This window comes from Leptinotarsa decemlineata, unplaced genomic scaffold, assembly GCF_025532065.1.
Source record: "Leptinotarsa decemlineata unplaced genomic scaffold, Ldec_3_MD MMD2_tig00002974_RagTag_RagTag, whole genome shotgun sequence".
Lineage (NCBI taxonomy): Eukaryota > Metazoa > Arthropoda > Insecta > Coleoptera > Chrysomelidae > Leptinotarsa > Leptinotarsa decemlineata.
The window spans coordinates 5605034-5620144 of record NW_027412578.1 but is presented as its reverse complement, the minus strand read 5'-3'; the positions used below and the strand labels follow the sequence as shown (position 1 = coordinate 5620144).

General features: G+C 34.1%; 1 protein-coding gene across 6 annotated transcripts in view; it reads right to left on the bottom strand.

Annotated features, from left to right (window-relative positions):
- hlk (hulk) overlaps positions 1-15111 on the bottom strand; it is a 99625-nt gene that overhangs the window by 27625 nt on the left and 56889 nt on the right. For 5 of the 6 annotated variants that reach the window (XR_012465895.1, XM_074177330.1, XM_074177332.1 and 2 more), the window contains 2 exons: positions 10793-10924; positions 1869-2192 (listed from right to left, as the gene is read on the bottom strand). Coding sequence is in view for 5 of the 6 variants with exons in the window: in XM_074177330.1 (XP_074033431.1) it covers positions 1869-2192; positions 10793-10924 (456 nt within the window). In the remaining variant the exon portion in view is untranslated. The remainder of the gene's footprint in view (positions 1-1868; positions 2193-10792; positions 10925-15111) is intronic. The other variant, XM_074177334.1, reaches the window with a different exon arrangement.

Here is a 15111-nt window from a genome sequence, read left to right as displayed (position 1 = left end):
ATACATATATATATATATATATATATATATATATATATATATATATATATATATATATATATATATATATATATACATATATATATATATATATATATATATATATATATATATATATATATATATATATATATATATATATATATATATATATATATATATATATATATATATATATATATATATATATATATATAAAATAAATAGATATGTACTTTTTGATCACTCCCACATTGATTTCAATTCAAGAGCCACCGGTAGACAGCTGTTTCAGCCTATTGGGCATAGTCAGTACCGGGCAGGCGGTCCTCGATTGAAGACAAAATGAGAAAAATCGAGAAAGTACTTGATAAAAATAGCTGCGTAAACGCCAGCGAAACATAAGTGGAACCACCTATTTCTGCTACCGCAGTTGTCTGTTGATTGGTCAAACCACCAACACTGACATAAAAACTTGACAAGTTGACTTGGGTGTCACACCAATAGGTGGTTCCACTTATGTTTCGCTTGCGTTTACGCAGCTATTTTTATCAAGTACTTTCTTGGTTTTCCTCATTTTGTCTTCAATCGAGGACCGCCTGCCCGGTACTGACGATGCCCAATAGGCTGAAACAGCTGTATACCGGTGGCTATTAAATTGAAATCAATGTGGGAGTGATCAAAAAGTACTTATCTATTAATTTTTTGATTTTTATGGAATTATTTTCCAGCAGCCTTGCTGGATGGCATTTCAGGTTAGCTTCCCAAATTTCTGCTACCGCAGTTGTCGGTTGATTGGTCAAACCACCAACACTGACATACAAACTTGGCAAGTTGACTTGGGTATCACACCAATAGTTGGTTCCACTTATGTTTCACTTGCGTGAATTAATATTGTTTATATATATATATATATATATATATATATATATATATATATATATATATATATATATATATATATATATATATATATATATATATATATATATATATATATATATATATATATATATATATATATATATATAACAATATTAATTGTTTCCAAAAAAGATTTATAGCCCTAATAACTTTACTTATTATATACGAGCGCTTTCGATAGCAGGCTGTACTATCATCTTCATGGCTCTATTCAAACTGAACGTTTTATCTTCCTATTTGTTCGTTTTTATGATTAGCATGCCTAAAGAGACATCCAGAAGACAGGAGAGAACAAATACCTGCGCTAAGGCGTTCTAACCGTATAAAATAACAAACAAGAAGATGAAACGTTCAGTTTGAGTAGAGCCATGAAGATGCTACTCCAGCCTGCCATCGAAAGCGCTCGCATATAATAAGCAAAAGTTTTTAAAGCTTCAAATCCTTTTTGTAAACAAATGTTAATATTGAAATGTTACATTTTCAAGTTACATTCCTGTGCTATGTGAGGATATTTTCTTCAGAAATTTTAATTTTAAACGAAATCTTTAACATGAGAACGACAACTTTTTGACATTGAACAGTGTGAAATTCTTTTTTTTTTGTTTCATTGTTTCAATATTACAAGATGTATTCAGGTTTTTTTGTCAGCCATAGACCCCCAGGTCAATGCTGGTGCGGAGCCTGGAGTCGACCGTTCCCCCCTTCGGTAAATATATCAGGTAAATATGAACCTGTAGGTAAGTTTGGTTATATTATATAATTAGTTTCTATGAATATCAAACAGCTATAAGAGCTTGTAGGTAAAGTTCAATATGTTTTGCGGAGCAAATGATCAGCCATAATGCCACTTCTTCAGATTCAAATTTCAATGAACTACGAATAGATGTTACCAAACTACAAATTTCAGATTTTATTTCATGTAAGTGTATGTATGTATTACAGGCGAGAACAGAAAATCAACTTACATAAAAATACTGCTACGTAATCCGACCTTTGTCGGATTTTTTCGAACATCTTCCTGTTCACTCTCTCGATATGATCCGTCAGCTCCATATTTTCCGGATCGGTCAGCCAGTCCAAAATTTCTTCTTCGTCGTCTATATCTCCGTCGTAGTTGATGGGTTTGCCTTTCCGGAAATATGTTATACCTGGCGGTACTCGGAATCCATATTTTTTGGCCATCAGTCGATCTTTCATTTTGACTATTTTTATACCGTATTCCGTGGCTTCGTCGTCAATCAGTTCGACGTGTCTTAGAATTCGTGGACTGTCGGGGTCTTCCTCTTTATCTGCAATAGAGTCCCTATTAACTGTTAACGAGATGTGACGAGGCGATTTGTTAAAAATTCGAATCAACTGGACTGTCTAGTTTTTCTCCTGATAGCATCAGCTTGGTTGATGAAACGTGTATCAGGAATAGTGTTGCAGTTCTGGTTCAGGGAGTGTTTTGTTACTCGATTGACACCCGGATGATATCCATCAGTAATGGATTGAATCACAAATTATGATAACTAAATAAATGAAAATGATTATAGTCTTACTCATGGAAAAATGTGTGATTGATGTACCAAATTTTTATATTGATTAAGCTGCCTGTCATTTACTTCTAAGAAGGAAATAAGTAACAATATTTAGTGCACGAGTTACTACTGAATTTATCAGTGATTGATTTATTTTCACTTATATTTGGTAAGTAGAATTTAATCTGATGTCATGCAAATCTGAAGGAACTGATGTATAAGGATTGTTCTGGTTCTTAAATCTCAGAAATGTTTGAAACTGCACAACAGGATATGCGATAATAATAAATCCCTGATAGTTCAGGACAGTGCCATCTACAAAGCAGAGAAGAAGAACTGGACCGTGTTAGTGAGGTTACGCGGGAAATTTGAATTGCAGTCCATCGCTGGATCTGAGTTTTTCACCAATTTTTTTTTCAACATGTTTTTGTCGTTCTAAGGAAACTTCTCATGTTTCTCATGGCCGGACTTGGCTTCTCTGGCAATTTCACTATCCATCAGATGAAAAGTTAATCAATGAAGCGGGGTGTAACATTTCTTGAACTATGTCGTAACTTTCGAACTGTATATTTGAAATAGTATATTTAATATATACATATGGCAGTAAAAATACATGATTTTGCCCCAGGTTGCAATCACAGATTTCCAAGCAAACAATATATTTTTTGAAGCCTACAGAAGAATTATAATAAAATGTTTTTCTAATCGAGAAAATAAATATAGTCCTTGAAACATGTTATCATAATTAGGCTTCTTTTATTCGATTGGTTTGTAAAGCTATTAGGACTAGCAGAGATAATCCCCTTCACCAGGAGGAGAAAATTGGACGATCTAACGCCACTTTCCTTCAACGGTAAGGTCATTCCATTTGGAACGGAGGTTGAATATCTTGGCATTGTCCTTGGCCCAGGCGAAGCTCTCTGGCTCACAGAGACAGGCTTGTCTGGCCATCAGAGGTGCCATCAGTACCACACCGTCAGCGGCCATGGAGATCCTACTAGATATACCTCCTCTCCACATTTTTCTCGAGAGAGAGGCTAGATGGACTTCATACAGACTTGTGCACATTGCCAATTGCACAAATCAATTTAATGCAGAGTGCAACAGACTGTTGGTTGACAGTGGAAGTCACAGCGTTCTGAAATAGATCTCTTCATGCTCCAACTGTCAACTACGAACTGCCTTATAAAGTACTGTTCCCGAGTAGAGAGGATTGGCTCCTCCAGGAGAAGGAAATATTGAGAGCAGATAGTTGTTGGTTTACAGATGGATCAAAAACACCTTCCGGTTCTGGTGCAGGTGTTTTTAGTCGCATACCCAGGACAGAGATATCTATTTGCCTATGCGACTGTATTTCAAGCGGAAATTTACGCTATTGAATTGTGTAGGGAGAGATTGGAAGAATCCAACTTCATACACAAGTTAATGAAAATATTCTCGGACAGTCAAGCGGCGTTGGAAGCTCTTGGCTCTAGCGACTCTCCTCGATAGAAAGACTTAACAGATTTTCTCTAGTTTGGATTCCTGGCCATACTGGCCTGAAAAGCAATGAGGTTGCTGACTCCCTTGCAAAGAAGGGTGCTGCAAGCAGCTTCATCGGACCAGAACCTGTCATTGGCATCGCTTCAGGCTTTGCCAAACAAAGATTGAACACCTGGATGGCAAGAAGATTTATGTACTTCTTAGCAGAGTCTTCCAGGATTGGCTCACTCCAAGGTGTTTATTCACCTTTCAAAGCTTGATACCAAACAGTTGATGAACTACGGTATGGATGAACTACGATTTGTAAGAGGCCTTCTTATAGGTTCACTGTCATTTGAATCATCACATGCAGAGGCTCGCACTGTCGGAAAACAGTGTGTGTCTGTCGCCTTTGTTTGGAAAATGATGAAACAGCAGAGCATATACCTTGTGCCTGCCCCGCTGGGGACCGAATCAGGTTTACCACTGACCATACAAACTAACCGGCTTCGTTAAGAAGCGGGGTTTATTTGGTCAAGTGTGAAGAGGCGTGTGTCACAATAAACCCTTGCGGGTTGCGGGAAAGGGTCGAATCAGTGATTGATTTTTTTTTGACTTATATTTGGTAAGTAGAATTTAATCTGGTGTCATGCAAATCTGAAGGAACTGATGTATAAGGATTGTTCTGGTTCTTAAATATCAGAAATGTTTGAAACTGCACAACAGAATATGCGATAATAATAAATCCCTGATAGTTCAGGACAGTGCCATCTACAAAGCAGAGAAGAAGAACTGGACCGTGTTAGTGAGGTTACGCGGGAAATTTGAATTGCAGTCCATCGCTGGATCTGAGTTTTTCCAATTTTTTTTTCAACATGTTTTTGTCGTTCTAAGGAAACTTCTCATGTTTCTCATGGCCGGACTTGGCTTCTCTGGCAATTTCACTATCCATCAGATGAAAAGTTAATCAATGAAGCGGGGTGTAACATTTCTTGAACTATGTCGTAACTTTCGAACTGTATATTTGAAATAGTATATTCAATATATACATATGGCAGTAAAAATACATGATTTTGCCCCAGGTTGCAATCACAGATACCCAAGCAAACAATATATTTTTTGAAGCCTACAGAAGAATTATAATAAAATGTTTTTCTATTCGAGAAAAAAAATATAGTCCTTGAAACATGTTATCATAATTAGGCTTTTTTCATTCGATTGGTTCGTAAAGCTATTAGGACTAGCAGAGTTTGCAATTGGCATTTCAAAGGCGACCTATGAAAGAATGGACTCCATTTTCTTACAGCATTGAAAAAAAAAGGTTCATTTCAAAATGGCAGTGAACTCCTCATAGTTGAAATCTTTATTTCAATTATTGATTTCCACCATTATCTAACAGAGACATGATTTCAAATAATTTCATAAAGAATATCGAAACATTGAAAGGGATATATTTTCTGGAGAGATACTTTTTGGGAAAGAAAGGTTTCGGCTTTTCAGTTCTCCATCTTCATACAAAAACATGTAGGAATCTTCCAAAGTAAAGAAGAAAGCTAATAATTCCTAAATAAACTCTTTGAATATCATTTTGAATATGATTTTACTAAGTTTTACTAGAACTAAATTAGTTGAATTTTGTAATTTACTCACCAATTTACTCAACCCTCAAGCAAAATTTGTCTCTCAAAATTTTTCAAGATTTTGAATGTATAAATAATCCCTCATTCAGATGTAAACTAATAACAAGAAACACCTTCTGATAAATCTATGATTTTTTGAAGGAAATCTCTCTCCAATAGACGAATGGATAGTAAAGGTATTATGTCAGAATAAAAAACATTCTTCAATCGCGATATTTGAGTTGAAAGCAAACTACCATCTTTGAACATTACTATGGCTAATGAGAGTATTTCTTCAGAACATCCGCTAGAAATATGGGTTTGATATAAGTGACAATAAACTTAAATTCACTTCAAAGTTGACAATTGGCCATGTATTTTGAAAATGATCTACCCCAGAGAAAATTTCTAAATCAAAGCACAAAGAAAGAACTATGTGATTCAATTGTTCTCTCACACATGAACTTCTGTGAATTATTTTTTGAAGTTGATATTTGGTATAAGGCGAAGACAGAGAGTGTCGCTTAAACTGAAGGAAATAAACTGGATGAATATGTATAATTGAAGACTACTACTACTACAACCTGTTTCTTCTATACTGCAATTTGCTTAATGATACTGAGTTCTCTATTAAAATTATCAGCACTATTTACCCAGTCTATATGAATCTAAATAAGTTAAAATTAGTATCAAAGTGAAGTTAGTGAAGTGCTTTGTGTAACTGTGCTACATATAAATTCAAAAAGTTACGTGAATAGTAAATATAACGCTCAGATGATTGTAAATTTCCAGTGACAAGTTATAGAAATCAACAAAAACACCTGGTCCACAAAAAGCAACGTCTCCTTATCTGTGTATCAGCTATTTGTTTTTATTTTCATCTGTAGTTTTTTCTTTTCTTTGGGTGATTTCTCTGAACTTTTTTACTTCGAACATGGCAAACAGTTGTTTCAAATGCAATGTGGAATTTGAGGAAAATGAATCATATTTTGAATGTGACTCATGTAAGAGACCCATTCATACCAGCTCAGCTTGCTCTGAATTATGCCCCAGCGAATTGAAATGTATGCAGTTGAAAAGGAGATCACTACAGTTTCTTTGTGAAGAATGTAAATCCGGTCTTCGTCAAGTTCCAGCTCTTATTAAAGCTATTTCCGACCTGAGAAAGGAAGTTGAAGAAATGAAAATGTGTAAGCCACCTATGCCTCTGAATAGCGTTAGTGAAATAGATAGAGAAGAAGTGATTTCTGAAATGCTTGAGCGTCAAAATCGTGCATCAAACCTCATCATGTTGAACATTAATGAATCGCAATTAAAGACTCAGGCTGAAAGAATCTCACAAGATACAGAAGCTGTTAAAAAAGTTCTTGAAAATTTCAATGTAAATAAAAATAATTTTAAACTGTTCAGATTAGGGAAAGCATTAGCAAACAGAACCCGTCCTATCAAAGTTATATTACAATCGCCAGACGATGCAAAATATGTCCTTAAAAATAAGCAACTCTTAACAGTCCCAAGTATTAAAATATTTAGCGATCAGACTAGAGCTCAGCGAGAGTACTATCAAAGGTTGAAATCAGAATTGCAAAACTTGATTGAAAATGGTGACAACTCAAAAACAATAAAATATATGAATAACAAACCCATGATTGTCAACAAAATTTGGAATAATCCTTCAAAAAAGTAGAAAATAATTCTAATATACAATTAAACACTGACATTATATACCTAAATATTCAAAGTCTTCTTAAAAACAAAGATCAATTACAAGGAAGTCTAGTTTGCTACAACCCAAAAATTATATTACTAAGTGAATCCCGAATAACCAATGATATTGAAGAAAGTGAACTGAAAATTCCTAATTACAATATAGTACGCTGTGACTCAAAAATTCGACATACAGGTGGTGTCTTAATATATATAAAAAGTGACATTGTGAACTCTGTATATAAAACATATATATTAGAAGGTAATTACTGGTGTAAAATTCTGAAAATTAGACTCAAACGCCCTATTCTAGTGGGATGTCTTTATCATTCACCCTCAGGATCTGATGCAAAATTCTTAGAGGATTTTGAAAATATCTGTGATAGTTTATTTTCGACGAAATTTCATTGTATTTTAGTGGGCGACTTCAATCTGAACTACTCTGATAATAGTTTTTATGTTTCTAGATTAAAAAACCTTCTCAATACGTATGGCATATCACAAATAATCAATGAACCAACTAGAGTTACTAACCACAGCGAATCGCTTATAGATTATGTATTAACGAACGTAAATAGATGTCAAGCGTCGGTGCACTCATATCCAATAATAACAGACCATTCAACAATCACTGTCAACTTTACTAATATTCATAATAACGAAAATCAAACTATGAAAAAATATAGAAACTTAAGTGAAAGCAATTTGGACCTTATAAAAATTAACTTAATATCATGTAAATGGTCTTTAAATTCTACTGATGTTGAAGTTATTTATAAAGAAATACTGAATAATTGCAAAGCAGTTATTGATGATATTTCTCCAATACAAAATTGTAGTATTAACAGTCATTTGCCATGGTTTGATAACGAAGTTCACTGTAAAATTAAGAATCGTGATAGGGCATACAGAGCTTTCAGAAACTGTTCAAATCTAGAAAAACAAAATAACTGGGAAACTTTCAAGAAATTGAGAAATGATGTTGTCAATGTGTTGAAAAGAAAAAAAGATCAATATTATTTTGAAAAAATTGATCGGTATAGAAACAACTCTAAACAAATGTGGAAAACTCTCAAAAAACTAGTAAAAGGAGATGACATTGACTTTCCAAATTGTATTCAGTTTGAGAAAACTGGTGAACTTATATTACTAAAAGATGTTATTGAAATATCAGATAACTTCAACAGTTATTTTGTTGAAAGCATAAATGAAATTGTGGCGAGCATTGACTATTCAGAGTCATGGTGCAATAAAAACTTCAATTTATACAAAACTTTCTCAGAATTCAGATTGCTTTCGTTAAATGACCTACGTAAAATTATAATTTCCTTGGATAATAAGTGCAGTATACATGAAATCCTCAACTTCAAAATATTGAAACAAGTTTTTGAGACTATCGGTCACGTTATATTGCACCTTATCAACACCTCTCTTGAAACTGGCGAAATACCAGAAAGATATGTGGAAAAAAACGACATTTTAATCAACAATCAATCGGGTTTTCGCAAATTGCATTCGTGTGAGTCATCAGTGCAACTATCTCTAAACAAATTTAAATCTGAGCTGGATAATAATAAGTTTGTTGTAGTCGTGTTCCTTGACCTCAAAAGAGCATTTGAGACCATTGATAGGTCTATACTACTAGCCAAATTGAATATATATGGAATTGAGGGCAAAGTGTATAATTGGTTATCTAATTACTTGACCAACAGAAAACAACGGGTAAGAGTTAAAGACATGTTTTCTTGTGAAATTGACAATTACGTTGGAGTTCCCCAGGGTAGTGTTCTGGGACCCCTTCTATTCATACTATATTTAAACGACATGCCATTGTTTGTCGACTGTGAATTTATGAACTTTTTTGCTGATGATACTCTATTGGCATGTAGCGATGTAAACCTTACGATGGCTATACAAAAAATGAATAATACTCTAGCAAGTGTCAACAAATATTTAAAAATTAATAAACTCAAGCTGAATGTGATGAAAACTAAAGCGATGATAATCACCACCAAGTTTAAATACAGCCAAATAGACTCTAAAACTATTAATCTCAACATTGATGATGACAAAATTGAAATAGTGAATTCAACTAAATATCTGGGATTCCAGATAGATAACACTCTATCGTTTGATGAACATTTTGAGTATATTCATAAAAAAATTTCAAAGAAATTATTCTTTTTTTCTAGAATTGTCAATAATCTTTCAACGGAGTCAAGTATCACAGTTTACAAGTCAATTGTTCAGCCACACTTTGACTATTGTTCCTCTATCCTATATCTATTCAATCAGAATAAATTGTCTCAACTCGCAAAAACTTCAGAATCGTGGTATGAGAATCATTTTGAAGTGCCGTAGAGATACTCCTATCAATATTATGCTCAATGTTTTAAATTGGCAATCCATTTCCCAAAGACTGCTATACTTCACAATGATCTTCGTATACAAAATATTGAACAATTTAGGACCATCTTATTTTAATCAGTATATTGTCTTTCATCACGATATTCACCACCACTTCACTCGAAATAATAATAACTTATATATTAACAGAACAAAAAACAAAAATACTATGAACTCATTGTTTTTCAAGGGTTTTGATCGGTTCAACAAATTACCTAATGCAATTAAAAATAGCCCATCTCTGAACATGTTCAAAAATGAACTGAAGAAATTTGTTTTAAATGAACAAATATGATATGTATTATGTCTTTGTTACCTATAGCTGTAATTTGTATAATTCCATTCATCTAATGTTCGTTATATATTTCAAATAATTATGTAATTTATCTTTCTACATGTTGCATTGAAATTTTTCGAATGTATAATGTTGCTGTTTTTGTAGTACTGTCTTTAAAAATATTTTATTGAACTTATGTTTGTCATACATTTGAGTCATTTCTAGATGTAACACATACCTTTTTTTTTATTTCTACCATTCTAGTTGATTTGTATATTATTAGGATATCCTATTTAAATAAAGATCTATCTATCTATCTATCTATCTATCTATCTATCTATCTATCTATCTATCTATGAAGATCTATCTATAAAACTTCAAAAAACGAAAAAACTGCTCCTATACCCTCCCATAAGAAAGAGATATTCAAATGTTCTTTCACATATGCGTTACTTTATTAGCACACACACAACTACTGTATTTTTGTCCACCCTGTACCAATTGGAATCAAGATGTGATACATTTTTGGAGCTCAGCTAGAGTAATCCGAAAATTGAGACAAAATGGGGGTGTTCCATTAAAAAAAAATGACGGTGACGTCATTACTCGAACGTAATTCACCCTGTATATTAGATTATTATTTTAAAATAAGGTAAATTAACATCAAAAATCGACGTGTTTCAGGATTATTTCTTAAAATGACCTGTTTAGCTAAAAATGAATTTGTTCCATACTTTACGGACACAGTGTATGTCATGGAATTGTGAATTCGGATTAATAAACGTCTTATTATTATTCGAAAAATCCATCCGGTATTGTATTATTGAGACGGATTTTTCGGTTTTATTTCATGTCCTAGAGAATATAATTTTTCTCAGCAGATGCTCAGTAATACTCACAGAACACAACCGCCAAAAATTCCTTGGTGTCAATGTAAGTGAATAGTTTGTCACGATTGATTTCTTCGATACTCTGATCATTTTTTTGATCTACCATCCATTCCAGCACTTCTGTCTCGTCCAGTAGATTTCCTGTAAAATATCTCACAATCACTCTGTACACCCTTCGTATGTTGTCTCTTTTGTTAAATTGTTAATTTTTGGAAGTATGTAGATGTCTGAGGCTATAAAAATAACATTGCGAATTCATTGCGAGCCTTGAAACATTTTGCATGAGAAAATTTTCAAAGAAGTATTCTTCATATGATGTTTTTTCATCTCGACAGATCTGTCACTTTCATTCAACTACGGATTATTTAAATCAAATTTGAATCTTTGATGCAATGAAATACAGTATCATTATTTATCGTGTTTGGAAACCGTCGATTTTTAAAATTTATTCCTGACGTGGTTGGCAAAAGTGGATCTTCTTCAGAGAATTATACACCCTGAGTAATCTCCGATGACTGTGCTCCAATGTCTGCTAATACCTGTACCTTGATTAGGTGAATTGTCAATAACCCTTTTCTATTCACCGTCATTCTGTTTGCTATTCTTGAACTTCTTAGAATGGATTTCCATATTTGATTGAGATTTATAGATTCTTTTCTGTTGAAATTATCCGCGTGTTTGTGTGATCATTGAGTTCCGTGTTTTCAAACAAAATCCTGTGGTGTTCTTTACCGAGTGCGTGTTCCGGCACAGCCGACTTCTCTGCAGCCTAGTCTGTGGTTTCTTTCACGCACCTTCATACCAAATAACATGGACACGCTTTACGCAACTTACCTAATCCAGGTACAGGTATTAGCATACCAAACTACCTGAGTGTACATAAATACGCGTTATGCAGCCGTAATTAATATCCAGTCATTATGAACTCTGGAGAAGCCACCCACTCACGCCAGCGAAACGTCAGGAAGAAATTCCAAAAATCGAAGGCCATCAAACCCGTAAAATAGTGATACTGAAAACGTCGCGTCGGCCGCGAAAGCCTTAACCATTTTGTCAAAAACTGGATATGTTTGAATCCCTAATCAATTGTTCATTTTATCATAGAAGTTATAATTATTACTACTTGACCAAGAGCATGTGGCCTTATCAATAGGATCATAAGTGAAGTTGACAACTCAAGCTACAGACAAATCATCAGTGTAATTCATTGAACACTTCATAGCTCTATTCACAAATATAACCAGCGGAATAATGAAGAACAAAAGGTATCACATTATTAATTACTGGAGGCTCATTTACATTACCACCAGTGGTTGAGTAGGGATAAATCATATATTACTTAAAATTTAACGTCAATTTCATTCATTATTTTGTAGAATAGTTTACCTAATATTCAATATATTTTCAGATGAAAAATCAAAATATTTTTTAATTTTCATGAACTCCTGTATCTTCTATTGGAAATAGTAGAATGAAGGTGATATCACTAAACCAGAATTCTTAGGGAGTGTTTCCATTGTAAGTCAGAGAAGGTTTCATTTTTATAACAATTTCAATTCAATATTGATATGTAGTTGTTTGTGTAATTTTGCATCTTGATTTTAATTTCAGCTAATATCTGTAATTCCATTCTGCTGTTTTACTGTATCTTTCATTTATGGACGTTTGCCAATACTCTTCCTTGTGTTACTATCTTCATTCGGGTTTGAAGGCCGTCGTAGTTTGGAACTGCGTACTGACAAAACGTTAGTTTTGCCAGCAGTTAGTTGACTGCAGGGGTCTTTCACCCCGTGTGGTCACCTGGATCTATACTGCAATAATAAGACCTATGTTACCGGACGGAGCCATTGCATGGGGACCGAAAGTTCTACAAGCACCGGCTTTCCAAAACTTTTATCAAACACAGCGGTCAGATACCAAGGCAATGGAATTATTTACTGGTCTGACCCCTCTGGACCTGTACGTTGAAGAGGTTACGTTAATAGCCATGTTACGATTGCGCACGGCTGGTGTAAACCTCGAAGTAGGAATGAGTCAATTGAGGCTAGGCCTATGGCGAGAAGCGCTTACTACGCAACTTCTGCTGCAGGCAGCCGGTGATGCAATTGAAACCAGGTTTGACTTTAATAAACCCTACAAAATACAAATAAAACAGAACACAGAGTCAGATGCTTCAAATGCAATACGCATATATACAGACGGCTCAAAAACCAAAGAAGGCTGAGTGGAGTTTACTCCAGATCATTGAGCCTAAGGATTAGGTAGGGAATGGGAAAAAATACCAGCGTGGTTCGAACAGAACTGGCTAGTATCTCAGTTGCCACAAAAGAAACAACCTGGAAAGAAATTTCTTGCAAAACAATCTGTACTGATAGTAGATAAGCCCTATTAGCTTTGAATAGACAACGTGTTACCTCAGGGCTAGAACTAGAGCACCACCAAGATTTAGCCAAAGCCTCGGTAGATAATAACATTATCCTGAGTTGGGTGAAAAAGCACGACAGGAGTAAAGGTAATTAAAGAGATGGGATGGAATCAAAGGATGCAGTCTTGCCAGGATTACTCTGGGCGACCCTGGGAAGCTGGCACCGAAGAAATATCTCGCGATGACCAGGAAAAACATACGCTTAACAGTAGGATTTTTGACTGACACACCTTTATGCAGGATGTATTACCAGGAAGATGAAACTGTCAAGCATGACTTATGCGAGTGTCCGGAGTTATCTTCAATAGGAGAGTGTGTGTTTGGCGAGACTTGGCCTACACCTGCCGATATAAAGAAGATGTTTCCTAGTGACCTGTCCACCTTCCTGGAAAGGACAGGATGGAGACGTAGGACAATTCCTCAGGAGGATGTACAATGGGTCACATCTGGCCTGTGCTGTGGGCCTACACTCACCCTTCCTATTCTACAGAACAGATCTCTTGTATTTACTCTGTGAGTTTTTTCAAAATTATACATTTTAACTTATGTGTACTGTTTGGAACCTTTGGTGTAGTAATGAATATTACTGGAGTTTTTTCCCAACACCAAATCGTTATTTTTACACCTCGACACGTGTTTCGATCACCAAGTGATCATCTTCAAGAGGAAGATGATCTAGAACTAGAACTAGAAACTACTCAAAACTGAAGCTATTTATGCTATTCAGGTTCTTCATACAGGTAGGTAATCAGTAATACCACCCATACAAGTGTACCACCCCAAAATAATTTTACAATTGGCCTTTCTATTATTTTACAATATGTCCTTATGTATGTTTAAATGTTACAGCTATATATAGAACAATTTTCAGCTATATAAAATTTTTTTCACAATATTGCCTATCTAAATATACTTGCAATGTGTCTTTTTGTAGTAATCAGTAAAACCAACAATATTATTTCAACAAGCTATATAGTATGCTACTTGGTATTGGTCCGTTATCGTTATTCATAATATTATTATAATATATTTATATTATTATTATATTATTATTATTATGAATAACGATAACGGACCAATACCAAATAGCATACTATATAGCTTGTTGAAATAATATTGTTGGGTTTACTGATTACTACAAAAAGACAATGTAAATATATTTAGATAGGTAATATTGTGAAATTAATTTTATATAGCTGAAAATTGTTCTATATATAGCTGTAACATTTAAACATACATAAGGACATATTGTAAAATAATAGAAAGGCCAAATGTAAAATTAATTTAGGGTGGTACACTTGTATGGGTGGTATTACTGATTACCTACCTGTATTATGTACCTGAATAGCATAAGTAGCTTTAGTTTTGAGTAGTTTCTAGTTTTATCTTCCTCTTGAAGATGATCACTTGGTGATCGAAACACGTGTCGAGGTGTAAAAATAACGATTCGGTGTTGGGAAAAAACTCCAGTAATATTTATGCATTTTAAGTTGTTCAAACTTCTGGATCCCTCTGCTGGTGCCTATACAAAGTGAAATGTAGTTGGACAACTTCCAATTGCAATTGGGATTGCACTATCAAGGGTAGCGTGCTTTGTTGTTTAAAAAATAAAAATCGACCTCATTTGGGTAATAACTCCCTCAATTCACAGGCTAGAGAGTTCCACAAAGTCTCATTTCGATTCTTTTTTCAAGTTTTAATTTAAAAAAGATTCCACAATTTTTTTCTGTAAATTGATGTTTTTTTTATATTCTGTTACATTTTCAAAATTGTTCTTTCAATACATTTTATATACATTTCATATATCCACAGTATTTTTGGTACAATTTAACGTTTTGAGTTATTCGAGAGAAATCGATTAAAAACAAAATAAAATTTGAAGTTTTCAATCGCGAATAAGACT